The following is a 20,269-nucleotide window of genomic DNA, read 5'->3' as shown; positions in this document are numbered from 1 at the left end:
ATTGTATGTAAAATTTATGTTTTTTGACAAAAATGAAGGGTACCCTGTATTGTAAAAACTAGATGTGATAGCAAATAACTGGGGTCATTTCTGTATTCACCACCCAAATATTTGTAAAAAACAAGTGTAAGATCTAACTCAACAAAAATGCGTTCCCCAGTGTAACAAGCAGTGCCTTGTGCTATTATATTATTGTCTTGATATACTGTGTGAAGTTATTTTTGTTACCTCTGTTAGCCTTTTGCTGTAATGCAAATGTAAATGTAAATTACAAAAAATATAATCTGGTCCATAGCAGGTCCTCAAATTAATAAAATCTAACCTTGGGTGTAAAAACAACAAATTCTACCATGTCATTACTTAATTAACAAAAATGAAGCCAAAATGGAGAAGCCAGGTGAGAAAAATGAAGTGCACCCCTTGATTCAATAGTTTGTAGAACAACCTTTACCAGCAATAACTTGAATTGTTTTTTGTATGATTTTATAAGTCTTACTTTGTTCTGGAGGAATGTTGTCCTACTGTTTTTTATAACATTGTTTATTGAAGACATTTGTTTAGGATCACTGTCTTGATGCATTACCCAACTTCTGCCAAGCTTTAGCTGTTGCACAAATGGCCCCACATTTGACTCTAGAATACTTGGGTAAACAGAGAACTTCATGGAGGACTCAATGACTGCACAGTGCTCAGGGCTTATGGCTGCAAGGGAAGCCCAAAGGATCACCCCTCCACTACCGTGTTTGATAGTTGGTATCGGATATTAATACTGAGTTTGGTTTTAACAAACTTATTGCCAAACATCTCCACTGTGGTTTCAACTGTCCAAAGGACATCGGTCTAATGTATTAAAGCTCTCTAAGACTGGAGAAGATAAACTATCATGGGAAAACCTGAGTGTTCTAGAAAACCCAGAATTGGTCTGGTTCAGAATTGAAACATTGGCCATTAGAAAATAGTTTAAAATAAATCCATTCCAGGTTCTCCCATGATAGTCTATCTTCTCCAGTCTTGGTGAATTTTAATAAATCAGGCCCACTGTTCCAGACTTATTGTTCAGATTCAACTCTGCAAATCTAAGTTGTGCTGGCAAGTCCTTTTTGCAGAGGAAAGGATTAACATACACCTGATTGCTCCGGACCATCAAATTACCACTTCTTTATAACTTCTACTGTTATAGGAGATTGCTAATGTTCAATAATGAAGTGCATTTAATTAACAGCACCTGGCTGCTACTTACCTTGCTAATTCTTATAGAAGTGGTATAAGGGTGTACCTAACTTTACACACACTGCTTCTATATTTTGACTTAATATTTGGTAAATAACTAATGACACAGTGTAATATGTCATGGGTTGACCTTAAATTGTACTTACCTTATTTTAAGGACCAGATGATTCTGGGGCTGATATGCAAAACCTTAGAATTGGAAGAGGGTGCACTTTCTTTTTCCTTTGACTGAACATATATGAAGCGTGTTGATAAAACTTTATGATTCGGAGTATCCATATGGTCTGTTATGGCTGGTCTCTTTCTGGAAACGCTACTTACCTGGCTGTGTCTGATCTAAATACTGACTGACAAACCTACTGAAAGTCACTTTGCGTGCCAATCTCTGTCCATTGTTGTTCCTGCCCTTCTCTTTGACATCTGCTTTACACTGTATTCAGTGCCGGATCTTCAGTCTCATCGTCAGTATAGGTTGTGGGCACTTCTGTACCTGCCCAAGTTGCAGCCCTGAAAATTGTCAGCTAGAGATGCCGTCTGTAATGTGATCATCTTTAATGGCTGATAAAATATTGTGTTTTTTTAAAGGTAGCAATGTCTAGGATTCAAGTGCAGAGACAATGGCAGAAGATAACTAAAAAGCTACAGAACCTAGTGCAAGATGCAGGAATGACAGGAATTCCAGATATTATTATTATTACACAGTATTTATATAGCGCCATCATATTACGCAGCGCTGTACAAAGTCCATAGTCATGTCACTAACTGTCCCTCAAAGGAGCTCACAATCTAATGTCCCTACTATAGTCATATGTCATTAATGTAATCTAAGATCAACTTGGGGGGAAGCCAATTAACCTAACTGCATGTTTTTGGGATGTGGGAGGAAACCGGAGTACCCGGAGGAAACCCACGCAGACACGGGGAGAACCTGCAAACTCCATGCAGATAGTGTCCTGGCTGGGATTCAAACCTAGAACCTAGCGCTGCAAAGGCCAGAGTGCTAACCCCTGAGCCACCGTGCTGCCCCATGACAAGCTGATGGATGCTTTCGGGAACATTTTACTACAGATTTGAAATTAGCTCCTGGGATAGTGTTACATTCATGCTGACAGAGTGCTTTAATGCCAACTTGCATTAAAATGCTACAGAAGAAAGAAACAGAATTAACACACAGATCTGTAGTAAAATGAACCAATCACAACATTTAAAATGCTTTCTATTTTTTTGGAATCGGAAAAGACATCAAATGGTACAATGTAGCAAATCTGTCTTTCTGCAAAAAATGCCTTGTCCGATCAAAAACTTTTTTTGGAACTTTAGTTGGGCTTTAATGAACTTAGTTTCCCTTCCTCACACATGCCATAACTCTCACTACCAGCAGCTGTCTCTAGCAGGAAGAAGAGAGGGTACCTGTGTTCTTTCCTCTGCTATGCTGCTCTTGTAGAGTCTGTGAAGTGAGGGCGCTGACTCTACATTCTGTACCCTCCTCCATCACTGCCAGGCCTGTTTAGCAGGAAGCAATAGGACTCTTCTGCTCAGTCAGTATCTGCAGTTTTACAAACAAAGCATGTAGTCCATGTGCCAACCATAAGGGGGCAACCTGCTTTAGCTGATATCAAAAGACCATGTACACTGGCCATCAAAGTTTATGTAAAAGAACTATTTACTATATACTGGTAAGTATACTAATGGAAGTGTTTATTATATGTTTGATAAATAAAAACCAAAAATGTTGAAAATGCAATGTTGTTCTGCTCCCTCTGCATTCTTATCCCAAGCAGTCTTACAGCTTTGCCTAGTTCATCTGTGTAAACTACAGAGACCTTCCCATAATGGAATGCGGTAGGGTTAATGGACACCTATCACTAAGTAAACCCATATGTTTGTTGCTGGTAAGAATAGGCTAGCATATGACCATCAGGCTACTTGCTCCCCACCTACATAAGGATTGTATGGATGGGGGGAGCAGAAAGGATGGCAACATAGGCACCCATGTGATGGGACATAATAAACACCAATGTGACCGCTACACATTAGGCACTGACCACCCATGTAAGGGGGTACACTGATCGCCAATCTATATGCTTTCTGTCCCGCTAGGCCCAAGTAAAATGCCATGTTTACCTCTGTGTTACCATGACATGAAATATGGTGTCCTTGTCCGCCCTGTATTACAATGCTTGTTACCCCTCTTTGTCTTGACATGGACAGTTTGACCTGGCAGGCCCTCCCAAGATATTACTTGCATCATCTGGCCTTCCATCGCCTATTTACCCCACTGCCCGCCAACCCGCAGGACAAAAGGAAACTTGTGAGGGGCCCCTGTATTTACATGTCATTGTGAACAAACACACAAAATACAACCACAATATGTTTTCTGTACATTTGTCAGGAATTTGCGCTGCGTAATATGTTGGCGCTATATAAATCCTGTTTAATAATAATAATAATAATTTCCAATAGTCTGACATGACAGGGGATCTGACACGATGGCCATTTGTATTGCCCTGCATGGTGGGAGGGCTGACAAGACAAAAGGTGAAATTCCTGCACTGAGGGAGATGTGTGACAGGGAAGTGGTGTGCAGGAGACAGCAGGGGGGCTGTGTAATACAATGCACACACAATAGGATATATGGATGTATAACAGCCTGCCGGTGCAATGGACACCTCCCTCCCGCTCTCCACACACACTACATGATTTCCATTCATTCCCCGCAGTAAACAAAGCCTGCTGGCGGGGCTGGCATCGTGTCTTGCCGTACGACACCCTCCGAGGGGCAGCACACAACGGGTTAAGGAGCCGCCGCTGTATTCCTGTCGGGCAGTTACGTAAATGCCCCCCTCGCCCCCCTCCTTCTCCCTCCGGCTCTGGTTATGCAATAGACAGGACAAGAGCTACACGTTCTACAGTAACACCGTGTTCACAAGCAGAGTTCTTCATTCTTTCTCCAAATCCCGCCCCCTGTCTCCTTATTCTTCATTTCATTGGTCGCCAACTCGAAGCGCCGGGGAAACGATTGGCTGGGGGGCGGGGCTTTTTTTGAGTCAGAGCAAGCCTGGAAGTGCACAGAGAGTAACACTGAGGAGTATTGACCTACTAACACAGATCTGTAGAGCAGCGGCAGCCTGTAGACTGGAGTGGGGACAGGAGCTCTCACACGCTGCATAGGAGGTGCCACTTCCCAAACCTACAGCATTCTATTTCTCCATTTCTTTCCTGTTGCTGCTTCTGATCATCAACTTCTGACATTGGATAGTAAAATGTCCTAAGGATACCTTTTCATTGATCTCATCCCTGTAAGGTAATGTTGGAAATACATGTTTTGTATTGATGACATTGAAATATTAGATACATGTGTTTGTTAGGTTTGGGTGATGTGTGAGCAGTGGGGGATCAGTTTGGGGTCAGATCGGGCAATAGTGCTGGCTGGGCTGCAGGCTGGATCAGAGGTTGTGTTGTTGTAGCTCCCTTTACATTGAATTGTGGAGATGTGTGTCTGCTTTATGTGAATGAAAGTGACAATAAGTGACAGGGGCTGCCATCGGATAGGTCACTCATCACACCTGGAGAAAGGGCTGCACGTGTCTATGTGTCCTCTTATATATATATACAGTATATGTGTCTGTGTGCCCACATATATATTTATATGTGTGTGTATATATATATATATATATATATAAATAGACAGTATATGTGTGTGTGAATGTATGTATATATATATATGATGTGGGTGTGCATGCCATGGATAGGGCAGTCGGTGTGTATGTGCTGTTTGTAGGGCAGTAGGTGAAGTGTTAGGAATTGTAGGATGAGTGGAATGATTTGTCCTTTTGTTGTCTGGGAGCCGGGGGAGGGTTCGGCTGACTTGTTCTTTCATACATTGCATAACCCGAGCTGTGTGTAGGGAGCAGTGTATAGAAAGCCGTGTATGGGGAGCAGTGTAAAGGAAACAGTGTGTAGGGAACTATGTATGAGAGCAGAGTGTAGGGAGCAGTGTATAGAATAGGGAGCAGTGTATGGGTAACAGTGTGTGTAGGGAGCAGTGTATGGGTAACAGTGTGTGTAGGGAGCAGTGTATGGGTAACAGTGTGTAGGGCTGTGGGAGGCGGCAGAGCTCCAGGTTGTTGTTGCATGTATTGATTGTCTGATTTGGTGCAGGGGATCTATCTTGTTAGGTAATGAACTCACAATTCACTATGTGTGGGAATGTTCTTCCCCAGCTCCTATGATCCCTATTGTACATAGAAGTGATGTCCCATTGTGTACAGAATATTCACATATTAATGAATGGAGCCATACAAGTAAGGTTGGCGGTTAGGATCACATCGTACACACGAGTTCCTGGAAATGTTGTATTATGTAACCTCAGCATTAGCTGGCGGTGTGAAAGGCGAGCTGATGATGCGATTTTCTTTAATAAAATATACCAGGGCAGTCTCAGCGAAAAATGCAGAGAGAAAGGAAAAGAGGGGGTCATGGTTCTGGGTTCCAGCATTTAGGGATAATAGTTGGAGTGGAAAGTAGACAATGGCTGGGTGAGATCATGTTCCTGAAGGGCTGCCATGCTGTGTAAAAATAAAATGCTTCTATATTTGGCATAGCGTTACGTCTGATTGTGGCTCGTCTTTTCTTTGTGTCCATTACAGTGTAATTATCGTGTGTAATAGGATGATGATATAAGTCATCAGCCCGAAGTGGCTTCCAATGTCTGTAGTACCGTAATAGTATTACCAATGGGAAGTGTGCTCGGATTACGCTCATTACTCACCCATGAAACACTTTCATTTATTTTGTCCCTTGTGATTACACAACTGATGTTTTTCCTGAACTGGATCCCCGTAATCTCATTTCTGTATCTATGATGGGAGGTTTTTTTTTATCACCTCTAAAAGAAGAATTTATTTTCAGTTCCCATGAAACCTTTTATAAAGCCTTGGGGGTGAATGGGGAAAATGTCTCGTATACCAGTGGTCAGTAGTGAGAATGTCCCCACTTAAAGTGGTGGAAAAAAATGCCACCCTTAGAGACGTCTTAAAAGGTGGCATATGGCTAATTTTGCCAAGTGGCATTGGCCCCAGAACTATGAGGGCTCCAAATGGAAGGTCAGTTCAGCTCAAGGAATCTCTGGATGAACCTTGGTTGAGAATGGCTGGTCTAGAGAGGTTTTGTTTTTTCCTGCATTCCCCTCATTTGCCATGAATGACATGCATATAATAGTCATGTCCTTGGTGGATCATAAATAATTGCACACACAGTGAAAACCAATCCTGTATATGTGATGGGTTCTTGTTGTGGTTGAGGGCTGAACACGTGAATGGGAGGCAGGCAGGGAGGAGCAGTGTAGCTTGGCTCTGCATTCCTTTGTTCTCCTGCAGGGAAGGAATACAGCCCTATCCTGGCCATGTGTTCACTCTGGGGTTGCTGCTGTTTGGAAGGGACACTATTTGTCATATAGCCTTGAACTTGTATTTTTATTTACAAAAAGGCAGCCTGTAATTCTTTCCTAAAAATTGCAATTGTCAAGCCCTGGTGCAGTGTACATCTATTCCACAGAGATGTGATGCAGGCTGCACAGCGCATGTAATAACAACTGTTTTAACAATGAACCTATTGACTGAGATTGAGCAACTGTCTTTGTGATTCATAGTAGTTCTGTTGCTAGAGTTAAGACACTTCTATTCAGATTTATAGTTTCCCAATATCAATGGGTTCTGCTGGAACATCTAGTTCCCAAACAGTCACCAGCTATAGATTTGTATATTTAGGTTTTTTGCTTGTGGTTGATGTAGCTGTTGTACCTTTGTTAATGCGTGCTAAAGTCAATGACCCAATAAACCCATCAGTATTTATAAGTTTTGACTTGCATACCTATCTTTGCAGCAAAAATAGGAGGTGAACACACACAGTACGGCAAATGGATTTTATCTACTTAATATGGAGTTGGAGTCGATGTGTGATAATATTATGACAGCGTGAATCCTGGCAGTCTAATGTGTGAATTGAGTATTAGGCTACCATGCATTATTTTCCACTACACAGGCAGTTAAATGATAGTAATGAGATATCTTATGAAACTAATTAAAGAGGAATTTTCCTGTTTTATTGCCTACAAATTTCAAGCATTTGCTTACTGGAGCCACATTATTTTAAAATTTGTAGTAACTCTAGATACTTTTTACATTTTATATACCATATTCAGGCCAAGAAGGATGGTTCATGCTCATCTTGTCCTTACCGTATTACATTTTAACATAACCTGCATTGTAGGTATGGCTGGAATTATTGAGCTGTTGCAATAATCACAGCATGACTTCCATGTCATACATCACTAGTGGTTCAGTCCTGTAAACAAGGCCAGCTACTTGACCCTGGCAGCTGCATTTGACCAAAGCAGATCTTGTTTAGTGCCAGTTTCACTACTATACTATTCAGCTGGCAAATCTTATCACTGTCACTGATATGACAAATCAAAATACTATGCTCTCATACCCATATGTGGCTAATGGAAGCTATATTAGTATGCAGTATATGATTCCCTGTTATAATAAAGCTGCCTGTATTACTTTTTTTTTATATTTGCATGCAGATCCAGCTGCCCAGTGGAATGGCAGTGACATGGTTTAGGGCAAATTTTAAGACTGCAAGGGTTTGTATATTGTTGTAGCAACAGTGCAATTTAAATCATGTGGATAAAAGATGACCAAGGAAACCACCCCTATCTGTGTATTATATTTTGTACTAACCATGTTTGTTATGTAAATATGGAAAAAAAGCACACCTAAAATTTTAGCATGTGTTAACTATAAATATTTATCAGAGTTCAAAATATTTTACAATAGTACTATTTTAAAGCAGTTAGGCTGAAAACCAGAACCCCAGTAACAGGTCATGTTGAAAGGGTCTCTTTTTTTCCTTTGCACAAGGGATCTAAACACCATTGTTGAAATTGTCACAGCTGCTTTGTGGTTGGGGTATTTATTGATAGGTGTACATGGAGATGGAGTTGAGAAATACTGTCAAAAAGAACCTTTATTTTTTGGTTTACCACAGTTAATGCTGCCTTCCTAAAATGGAAAAAAAAACATTTTTAAATTGGGATTAGGCCGTAGTGACAAGGATACATGTACATAATGATGATGCACCATGATAGTTTTAACTCTGAATAAATGTCAGTTTTCTTCTAGTGTTTTGCAAGGAGCACCTCACAGTAGATTCGGGCATTATTAGTTTATTTGAAAAATGGCCCATGTTCTTATGTGCTCAGCGAGCCTGCATTAAATGAAAGATGATCGGTCTATGATGGAAAATATTGTCCATTTACTTGTATTATATGCCTGGTTTATTTAATCCAGTCTGTAAGCCTATTCTGTAGGACATTTATATCCATTGATGGGGCAGGGGTGTTTTTTTGTTAACACCAAATAAACACACTTGCACCCATCTTTTCTTTGTAATGCACATACACGCTTTCCTGGGGCTTGTTCTCCAGCCATTTCTAAGAGGCATTTATTTAATAGATCTGTAGAAGGATTCAGTATTGTTGGTAAACAATGATAGGTATGGGGTTTAAATATATATATTCATGCACATTCTGCTATGGCTCAATTAAAACTTTGGACTGGACAGTGAACATTTAAACTTCACATAATTTACAAAACAGTAACTTTATTGCTTAGGTCATTTTAATTAATATTTCTGATGGCAAAGAAAAGGATTTGCATTTGGGAGACTCATGTTTGAACTTACTTATAGAATAAGTGTAATTTAAGTATCAATTACATTTTGTTTTGCATATATAAAATATTCAACCTGCAAACAACCCTTTCAGTTTTCACTCAAATACTATATACCGCTGTTGCTAAAAATAAAGGATTTTGACCTGACCTGTATAAACTTACAATAATACCTTAAAAAGTATACATAACTCAAAATTATTTAGCCCTACATTGAATAAAATACTCAACATGCATTCTTTACAATTTTAGCTAGGTCTACAGGTTGATTTAATAAAGAAGTTTTGAAACTTTACTTAAATTGTGTAAACATTCACATAGTTTTGTAGTCACGTGAAAAGCATCTGTACATGATTGGTATTCCAAATAAACAGGACTTTGCTTTTTACATGTTTGGATAATCGGTGAACATTGACACAATGATTCTCAATTTCATTACTAAAATAGCCTGGTTGTTTCATTCTATGAAGGATAGGCTGCATATTTGTCATGCCCCCTGTAAACTGAGCTTTTCATTTTTTAGTCACTAACAATCAGGCAAGCTAATACACACATGCTTTCTTGGTCTAGTCTGCGTTGGAGTGCCTTTAACTAGCTGTGACATAACAGGCCGTGTAGCTTACAAATATCCATTTTCCATTCCTGTCTTGTTGGTTAGTGCTCACAATCACTGTGTGCTAATCAGTTTTGAAATATGATCCTGGAGACAGGATAACACTGTTTGTTTGCACAGATCATAGGCAGCCCTGGAGGAGGGAGTGATGCTTTGCCAGTCACGTATTCCTAATGTTTGTGTGTAGTCGTTCATTAACATAGCAATTCACTGAAAAAGAGAGAGAAGAGAGATTATCGCATTCTGCATATATGAAGCGCGTTAGCAAGTATTAATAATACTCCGGAACAAAAAGCAAATCCCATGGGAATTACTAACATCTTTTTAAAAAATAAGTCAAGCATGCACAAGAGAAAATAAGGCTTTTTGTGGTCTGGATTATCATTTAGTCCCTTGATCCAAAAGTAGTTACATCACTATGTCATAAAGTGATATTGGATCAGTTTACAAAGGTAACACACTGGGATAAGTATCCTTATTTTCAAAAAGCGGAGGATATCTTAAGCTGTTCTTATTACAGCCATATGACTAAATAAAGATCCTTATTTTGTGTTAAAGCTTTGTTGATTGAGTTTGTATGTGACCAGGACCAGATGGATTGATATATAGTATAGGATTGAAAACCCGCTCATCCAATTGCAGTCTGTGACATACTTTAAGAGGATTTTCTATCAACATGCTGAAAAAAGAAGAATGAGCAATGCAGCGTAGAAACTAATAAGGTTCAGATGTTTACTCTCCAACTGTCCTTGCCATTGCAGGTTGGTATCTGATTGTTTACTATGAGGCAAAGACGGCAGTCTGTCAGCTGGAGAATCAATGAAAAGTGAAGCTTTAAACATTTATATGACCTATGAATCTTAATGGACAAATATGTAATATTAACTCTTTGCTTTGCTTTGCTTGCCGGTTCAAGATGTAAAAATTGTAATACAAATCTAAATGACACAATAATCTACTGAGGTGGTAAGACTGTTAGGCCAATTTGTGTAAAGCTTTGTTTTACGTAATGCTTATTTACATTTAGCAATAGGATAGGAAAATACCAAAACATTTTATTTATGAACAAATAAAGTGAGTGTGTTAAATTCAAGAACTAACTCAGTTTTATAAAGTCTATCTGGCACTGTTTATGCTGCCAACATGGCTTTGTTGCCAAGTATTTCTTCCCATTTTTACTGACAGCCTGTGTCTGGGTAAAATATTTTCCAATCGTAAAGTGCAAGGTTTTAATTTGAGTTACCTTGATTATTAGGTGTAGCATGGATACTATTACACTTTGCCTGTGTCCTTTGTACATTTTTAGAGGATCCTCTTACCAAAGTATCTCAAGGGTAGAGGTCAATTATATTTGCTCATAGCACAAGTTACACATAATGTTACATAATAGGGACCTGTTACCAACACAGTTTAAAAGTCACAAGTTGCCCTTGTGAGCCTATTACCTCATTTACAGGTATTGCCATAAACCACCTTTATTGGTTACAAAATTTGGCTCTTGCCATTTTAATACTATAACTGAAGAGAAAACATGTGTATAACTAATAAATCAAGCTAAAATTAGAACTGATTGGTATACATGGTGTTGTTCTTAAAACTTTATTTATTATTTATTTATCAATTGTAGGGAACTTATATTTCATCTTCATTAGTAATCTTCATTAGTTCACCTAACTTCTAATAATAAATTAATACTCAGAAAGAACATTTCATCTATTATTTGTCTGGTTGGTTTTTTCTTTACAAACAACACTCACTTTTTAATGACCTTTTATGAGATATAGCTTACCTGTTAAGATGCATATTTGCACTTCTTTTATTGTAAATGGCTGCAATGCTACTTCATTTAACATCAGTAAACTGTGTTTTGGACCTGTGTTGAAATCATAAAAATAAATAACTTACTGTAAAATGTTTGTGGCTTCTCAAGAAACAGGTAGCTGTAATCTTTGCTGTGCAAAGAGTCTGTGCTTTCCTTTCGTATCGTGTTTTATGAATACACACCACTTAGGCCACAAATGGTAAAGGATGGCACCAGTTGAATGTGGGTATAGTGATTTAGTCTTAAATGAAACTTGCTACTGATGCTCATTACAAGAAATACATCCTGTTAAAGCAATCCCAGTAAGATGTGTGCTTCATACATCAGTGTTACATAGATGTGACACAGATAACCGAAAGAAGTAACATGCCACATATTATGATGAATAATGACTTATGCATTATGATCTTTTGCCATATAGTATTGCACGAGCTTGTACCATATCACAACACAGCAGTTCAGTATTTCACACTTTGCTACAGACCTAGTACAATGAAATACAATGTTTCGAGATGGTAATATTTTACACCCTAACTGGCCAAGGGACAGGACTATACACAGTCCATTTTTTATTTTAGGGTGTTTTTTTAATGCAAAGATATATATGTATAAATTGTTGCAACGTGTGTTACCTAGCATATGTGTGGAAAATGGGTAACGCACATGGGTAAAGCATTATGCAATCACTAAACATTTACTGCTGGTGTATCTTTCTGATGCATGTGTTTTAAGTACATTACCAGATTGACCTACAGTGGATTTTTGGTAATATCACATTCACTGCTTTTGCCCAGCAATGTCAACAAGCATGGAACCTCCACCCTGAAAATAGTTTGTTCTAGCCTCTGCTGACTAAACAAATGATCATTAAAAGTATAAATAAAAGATCAGAAAAATGAATATCAAGTGTCAGGCAACTTTTATTCTGTGTATTCTCTGACTCTTTTGCCACATCAATAAATTGTCAGATACAAACTTAACGAAACAGTCCTTTTGTGCCACTGATGGATATAAAAAAACATCTCCAAGAATAAAGGATAAATGTTGGGATTTAGGACAAAACTGTGTTATACAACCAAAGAATCCATTATGTGTAAAACATCTACCATCTCTCACATATGTTACCTGTCAATTATAAAGCTGTCTATGTTGGCAGGACTTTTTGATTTTAGAGGTAGTTAGCACTCATCTGAACCTGTCATTCATATAAGTGGGGGAAATATTTCATATTAATTCAAATTAAGGAACTCTGGAATATTACATTTTCTTATGAAAACTGCTAGTAAATTGTGCAGTAGCTGAGTAATACATACATATTGCCCACTACACAGTAAGGGAAAAATGAATATACTCTCTTCCCCTTCAAAACACAAAGCACAACTTACCCTAATAATTTTATGTCATGTCCTCACTCTACAGCATTTGCAAATCACCAAATTACATTTTTTAATTGTGCATAGGTGTGTTATACCCATTAAATATCAATAATTCTGAATCTATTCAATAAAGGGATCGAGCATTTTTTTTAGTAAACTCAGTCGTTGAGGAGATCTAAAACATTTGCACTAAAAAAAAAAATACTTCTTGTACTCAAGCAGTATACCACAAAACCCAACAGAGACATCTGAGGTTTTTTATGTATGCAGTGACATGAAAAAACATTGCAGTTTATCGAAATGACTATTAGGTGTCATTCATGTAGGTAAGAGTGTGATAAACAAACCCCTTTTATTAAAGCAAGACACTCAATGGGATTTTACTGTCTCCCTTATTAGGTTATAACAATAACTTATTTGCTGTAGTTACTTTCAAAGCATCACTCAGGATTTATTGTTTACTTGCAAGTTCTAAATAATGTGTTAATGTACTATCAATGCTAAGTATTATTTTAGGTATACCAACAGTAAGGGTTGCAGTGTAGGGCCTAAATGTTACAAGCAATGCAGCTGGTTGGCTGTGCAGGTTTCCCCTACAGGAAGATAAAGAGCATTTCAGAACCAACAGCCACCAACCAGTTCATGAATAACACTGTAGTATGTATATATTTTATATATTCTTTCTTTCTTTTAAGACTAGATAGAAGAGAAGATATTTGCTTTGTAATAGCCAGGATACACAGCCATATTGATTTTCTTATTATTCTCTCGGTGTGGTCACTTAATAGCAGCCTATACTACAAATACTTGCATTGATTGCAACAACTGGCCCATTTAGAAGACAATATCAAAGGGAAAGCAATAGCTTTCAAGTGGGCTTGTTATACTGCACAGAGATATTCTGCCTTACGGTAAAATCTCGGCACAGCACAAACATTTTTACTGTGTGCACTACTCTGTACAATGGTTTTGAGTTGGAAACAAAATTGGATATTTGAAGGGTTCTTAGTTTAAGCAGTGCTGGGAAGATCTTTAGCAACCCTTCTAGGTGATAGAGCTCTTCATCAAAGGCCATGATCAATTCTAGAAAAGGGTGTATTATGTTAACACATTATGTTTGTTGTCAACAGTCACAAGAAAATGGCATTGTCTATGATTTTACCATTATAATTGAAATAAAAAAAAAAGGTTAAAAAATGCAATACTTGGCAGAGCAATGTAAGAATATTTTGCTGGTGTGTACGCATAATGCTAACACATGCATTATGTACAAGACCTTACTAATGAGATTTGCCTATTTATGGTCTGGCAATTTAAAAAATATGTCAACAGGTTAAAAAAAAACAGGACTACTGGGTTAGGATAGAATAGAAAAACATAATTTTCGGTTGGGAATGTTTGAAAGAAAAAAATCCTCTTTGGTTTATAAAAACAGGCACTTTCAGATATCCAATGAGAATGTTTAAAACCAGCTTAAGTTGGTTAAAAAGTTTCCAAATGGCTCCAGTTTTGTATATGTATGCATATTACTTTATGTGCTGGGTAATTTAAAGCCTTTGTGATAAAACATAATGAAAGTACTGTTGAAAGAAATGCTATTATACTTGTTTGAACTGCTTTTACTGTCATTACCACAAACTAAATAAAAGAATAAGCAGCACTGACTCATGTGAAGGAGGATTAAGATCTGTATTATGAGGAATCACTGCAGTAAATGATAATCATTGATTTTCATGGTAAATCTATTTTTTTTGTCCAAGAATAGAAATTTCATTGCTGGAGCTCATGTGCTTTATGGTTCTTAGTCATCTCCGTGGAATAAAACACATGGCATTGCAAAATCAGTAAACTAGATTGGTATGCCAGGTGGGTTAAAAAAAAATAAATTGTTTGATCATAGCTGTAAAAAAAGGAAACCTTCTGACTGCTATTATATATACTTTCTACTACTATATATAAACCTTCTGACTGCTACTATATGATACTATATATTTTTCATAGCTATACTTTAACTTTTTTCAGTATTGTAACTGCCTCCATCATATGATACTACTAAATGAACCAATGTACAAGTTTCTCTGCACACAGACCCTCAAATACCTATTTTTCGCTTCCTTACAGTACATTGTAAGACATGGCACTAGCTTCCCTTTTTTCTTTTTCAGAGGAGAATAGCACATTAGGTCACTTTATTATTTTCTTTCAATGCATACGTACATTCTTGAACAATAGCATCAGAACTGTGCACGTGGTGTGTCTGCTTTTCTCAGTAGGCTGATATCATTACAGAAAAGTAAAGGTCTGTATACATAAGTATATGGAAACTGACTGGATTTCTATTTTCCTGTGTTTAGTACATGTCAGTTGGAACTGGACTGAATGATAAGAGATTAGTAAAAGCCTTCAGGTACATGACCCCAATGTACATATCTACCACATATTAGTTATTTTACATGAACAGAGCTGCTTCTAAAAACAAAGAATTGTCACAAAAACGGCAAAGGTTTAGGTCAGTATATAATTAGATTACAATAGCTTTTATTGCTGAAAATATATGTGACACAGTCTGGCAGTTGTCTGCTCAAAATACAAACAGGGCACCATGCCACACATTCCATACTGGTTAATCAGTGGGCATGGTGTCTGTTGGGTAAGATTCAGCACCTGTTTGTGTGCCCTGTGGTTATATTTGAGATACATTTTGCAGTACAATTTTTGGAATACTTTTTTTTAATATTCAATGTTTCCATGATAAATTTCTAGATATATTTTCTTTTTTAACCTTACAGGTCTAGTTTTGATGTGAGGAAGATGACATTCGGAATAAAGCATTTTTATTTTAAATTACCTAGATTTCATTTTATGTGGGGATGAGGTATTTGGGGCAAAAAGTGATATTTTTTTTTATCCTTGTGATTATTTGCTAAAGTAAATAAAATAAATCAGGATTCAAATTAATTGAATAGTAAATTTTATTCAGGAACACAATTTGTTTATAATTCACAGGTCACAAGCACAGGTGAATGTTATAAATTATTTTCATCCCTGTGAAATTTTCACATTCCTGTATACAGTATTGAAGTGGTCTCTCAGCTGACAATATGAATGGTATTGGCAGGATATTATGTAATTTTATGGTGAACAAGGATTGAGTAAATAGACAAGAATTAATAGATACAACACAGGACTATTAGATCTATGGCAGGATAAAATTGTGTCTAGCATAAGAACAAAGAAATGTATTTTACTTATGGTTCTGTATACTATGGCTTGTTTGTCTGTTTTCCTCTTGATTGTATCTCTTCAATTTGTTTCTGACTCTATAAGTGTTTTTTTTACTACAGAGAGTGATAAAATTAGATTAATCAGCCGTTGTAAATAAGTGAAAAGCTAACCTTGTTGGCTGCCTTTGTGTACCTTGGCAGAAAACACAGTGAGCGTTTGCTAGCTCAATATATTTTTGTAAACTGTTCTTTTACTATTTTTGATTCATTGAAAATCTAAAAAACCATTGTAAGTCACAAAAAAGCAGAAGCATCGTTTTTCTGCCAAGTGGAGAATCACAGGCAGCAAGCCATCCATTTCACATACTGGCTAATCTTTTGTGGTATGAATTGCCTGTGCAAGGAAGTCACATGATTGCCATTTGGTATTTTTAATTAGCAGCAACAGAGTTATCAGACATGAATCACCTGTTATAAACATGAAGCAGTTTACTCCAGAACTAGAATCAGTCTTTTTGTTTTTTCCTTTAGGATAAGCTAAATAATATGCAAACTGTATTTTTCATAATGTTGGCAGACACAATACACTGGAACACTTATTTAGTAGAGCAAGGGCGTAGGTGTAAAGGAACCATTCAGAAATAAATCTGATTAATTTCTATGAACAAATGATCTCATTTCCAGACAGTAAAATCTAGTGATGTTATTGCATTCATGTGGGTTCCAGTTTTACACTAGCATGTAATGCCTAACATATTGCTAACACTGCTGGAAGGGTAAATGAAATAATTTTAATGAGATACTGAAAGTTTAATTGCTGCAGATACAACAGTACACAGGCTGTGTGTGAAATTATTTATTCATCAGTGAACACCAAAAATTTTGATTACGGTTGATCAAAATAATGCAGACTGATAGCACGCAACCTGAGCCAAGTTCTTTTAACAAGAGTTATGTTTACATTCCTCTCACACTGCAGTTTACCTGACTCTCCACACGTACTGGTAGATGTTGTTAGACACCTACCTGTATTTCAGTGCTTTCTTAACTTTGACCTTAAACAGTGAACTGTGCCAAACCCAAGTTACTAAAAATAGTAGTAAAGATCTATAAAGGACAGTCATGATACAAACAGATTTGAAAACTTCCTGCATGTCATGTATGAACATGGTAATCCCCTTGTACTGCTCGATTTTTGAATATTGTACTATAAACAAGCCAACCTACTATAGACTGGAAGATACAGTTTCTTTGCAAACTATAAACCTCGCTTTCTAATAAAGCATGGTTTATAGCGTGGTCATATCAATACAATTATTTTTCCATAAAATTTAACTTTTTTCTACTTCTTGCTAAATATTAGGTACCAATTATTCATCCTGCTCAGTTTCAGTTCCTTTCGATTTCTGCATCCTCCGAGATGAGACATGCAATGTTTCAAGCGTGTTTGTAGTATGTCAAAGTTCTTTTAAAATAAACCTTAGTTGACTAATTTGAGTTTATTACAAGATTATTGTACATGATCATTGTTAAACATGAGACACAAACTTGACTTGTATGATATGGTCTATGAAAATATGAAAATGCAGAAGTATATGAGTTTGTGGTCATACTAACATACCAACTTCCCTAAGGGTATCTTCTTCCTTGTAAAAGGGACTTTTATACAATTTATGCAGACTTTCCAAAGCCTTCTAGTACTGATTAAATTATTGTGCATTCATTTAGTTGTTTTTCAACGGCTAATACTAAAAAAAATCTTGTTTTTTTGTTTGCAGGTAATGAAAATGGTTATACATGTACAACGTCAGCACCTGGAAAGAAGTATTGAAAGCAGATGGAATGTTGTTTATTTGATGTCTTCATGTTGATACAGTATAAAAAACACTGTGGAATTGTTCTCTCCAACAACTATAAATGGTGACGGTCTTCAACTGGTGCTAATGCAGCTAAGGAAAATGCCTACCATTAAAAAAGAGGAGTGCACAGATGCAAGGAGCGGTATGGAGAACATCCTTGTGTTAAATTCCAATATGACAGATATATCTGAATCAATGGACTCTAGCAATGATATGCTCTATAATGAAAATGGTATTGGGAAAAACAAGTCATCATCATGTCGCAGGAAAAGGGAATTCATTCCCGATGAAAAGAAAGATGCTATGTACTGGGAAAAGAGAAGAAAAAACAATGAGGCTGCAAAAAGATCACGAGAGAAGCGCAGACTGAATGACATGGTTCTAGAAAATAAACTCCTTGCACTGGGAGAGGAGAATGCTAACCTGAAAACAGAACTACTGTCTTTAAAACTTAAGTTTGGTTTAATAAGTTCTGCATCGTATGCTCAAGAGATACAAAAGGTTACAAGCAGCACAGCTGTATATTTTCAGGAATACGCAACTGCCAAATCCAATGTAAGGTCTTTCTCAGGAGATGAACACCCTCTCATGACCAGTAGCTGCATTTCTGTTATCAAGCACTCCCCTCAGAGTTCTCTGTCAGATGCATCGGAGACATCATCTGGAGACCATATTCAACCAAACCCCTTTCAGAACAGTTGCAGAACACCAGAAATGAAGTTCCAAAGAATAAAGCAGGAACCTTTGGAGATTGAGAACTTTCCTCGGGAATCTAGGGAGGAAAACCCTTCTTACACCCCATCTATATATCAGAACTATATTAGAAGCACATTTCCCAGTTATTCCCATTCTCCCCCTCTACTGCAAATTAACAGCTCCTCCAGTAACTCTCCAAGGACATCAGAGACTGATGAGGGTGTGGTGGGAAAAACCTCCGATGGGGAGGATGAGCAGCAGGTTCCTAAAGGTCCTATTCATTCCCCTGTTGAACTAAAAAGTGGTCATACAACAGTCATAAAAGTTCCAGAAGTGAATTCCAATTCCTCTGCACTGCCTCACAAACTGAGAATTAAGACTAAAGCTATGCAGGTCAAAGTGGAAACACTGGAGAATGAGTTTGATGCCACACAAAAACTGCCTTTGCCAATTGACATGTCCTCTAAAAAGCACTTTCCTCTTGAAAAACAAAATGGTGAAAACCTGGTACATTCACCTTTGCCCCCCTTGTCAGTTCAAGTGACTAATATGCCAGACTGGCCTATGAAATCAGGACAGTGGCACCATAAGGAGCTTGATAAACTCCCAAATATTTGCAAAACTGCTGCAATTGTTGGTATGACAGACAGTGTTTACAAAGCTTCTGAGCCAGAGAGCTTGTATTTAAAACGAGGTATTGCAAGTTTATCTGCTGAGGTTGCCACCCTGAAAAGACTTATAGTTGCCCAAGAAATCTGTACTTCAGATTCCAGTTAAGTTACTACTGAAATGAATTTTGATGATTAATGTAATAAAGGGTGTTGTTTGCAGTAAATTGATATGTTTTGTAAAATGCTAATTTTCACTGGACTTGTGATGTCATTCACTGTTCTGTTACTGTAATTATGTCTACTAAATATTGTCTTTTGTGCACAATTATTCTGACAATTGTGTTATTATGATCACTTTGCCTTGTGTACAGTTAGATAGCAATTTCAAGGTTGTAAATATCTTATACATTATTTTTGCTGGTCTGTTATAAATTGTGCAAGTTACCATGTATAATAAAGTATTGTTGACAATTATGTGACTTTTTAATGCATTTAATAAAAAGGATTATTTTTTCTCCAAAAAACACAAAGCATTTAGGCAGAATTTTGGGGTTTACATGGCTTAAAGTAAGCAGTATTTAAGCAGAGTCCCAATGGGAAATGTCAGGCAGGGGGACAACAAAATCCAGAACACAGGTTGGAGTTTTAATCAAATAAGTTTTAAAAAAACAAAAAAAAAATACACAAAAATACACAAAAAAAGTCACACACACCTTTTCTGCATACTATAATGCTTCAAGAAATGCAAAGCAGTAAAAGTAATAAAAAATGCAACTACATTTTTGTAGTTATGTTCTATATCAGGGGTCGGCAAACTCCAGCCTTTAGGCCAGATATGGCCCAGCTGGGTTGCCGGCAGATCGGCCAGGGGGCGTTAGGATGGCCATGGCCAGCGTTGATACTTCCACCGCCGCGGTAAATCCCTCTCCTCCGCTATGCATACAGAGGAGAGGGATTTCACTTCAGGGGGCGTTCCCTGGTGGGCAGAGCCATCAGGGCAGGTCTGGCCTAGTGTGCTCCCACCCACCCCATAAATGGTCTAGTGGCCAATAAACTTTGCTGACCCTTGTTCTATAGGTTTACTAAGTATAGTGAGTAAAGA

General features: G+C 37.4%; 1 protein-coding gene across 1 annotated transcript; it reads left to right on the top strand.

Annotated features, from left to right (window-relative positions):
* The first annotated feature begins 4,305 nt into the window (after window positions 1-4,305).
* NFIL3 (nuclear factor, interleukin 3 regulated) lies at window positions 4,306-19,641 on the top strand. The gene is made up of 2 exons (XM_072415049.1): window positions 4,306-4,534; window positions 17,780-19,641. Exon 2 carries the CDS (start codon window positions 17,945-17,947, stop codon window positions 19,331-19,333), a length of 1,389 nt encoding a protein of 462 aa, XP_072271150.1. The 5' UTR covers window positions 4,306-4,534; window positions 17,780-17,944; the 3' UTR covers window positions 19,334-19,641.
* The last annotated feature ends 628 nt before the right edge of the window (window positions 19,642-20,269 follow it).

The sequence above is a fragment of the Pyxicephalus adspersus genome, chromosome 6, assembly GCF_032062135.1.
Source record: "Pyxicephalus adspersus chromosome 6, UCB_Pads_2.0, whole genome shotgun sequence".
Lineage (NCBI taxonomy): Eukaryota > Metazoa > Chordata > Amphibia > Anura > Pyxicephalidae > Pyxicephalus > Pyxicephalus adspersus.
The sequence above is the reverse complement of the archived record's forward strand: the minus strand, read 5'-3'. Positions and strand labels throughout refer to the sequence as shown.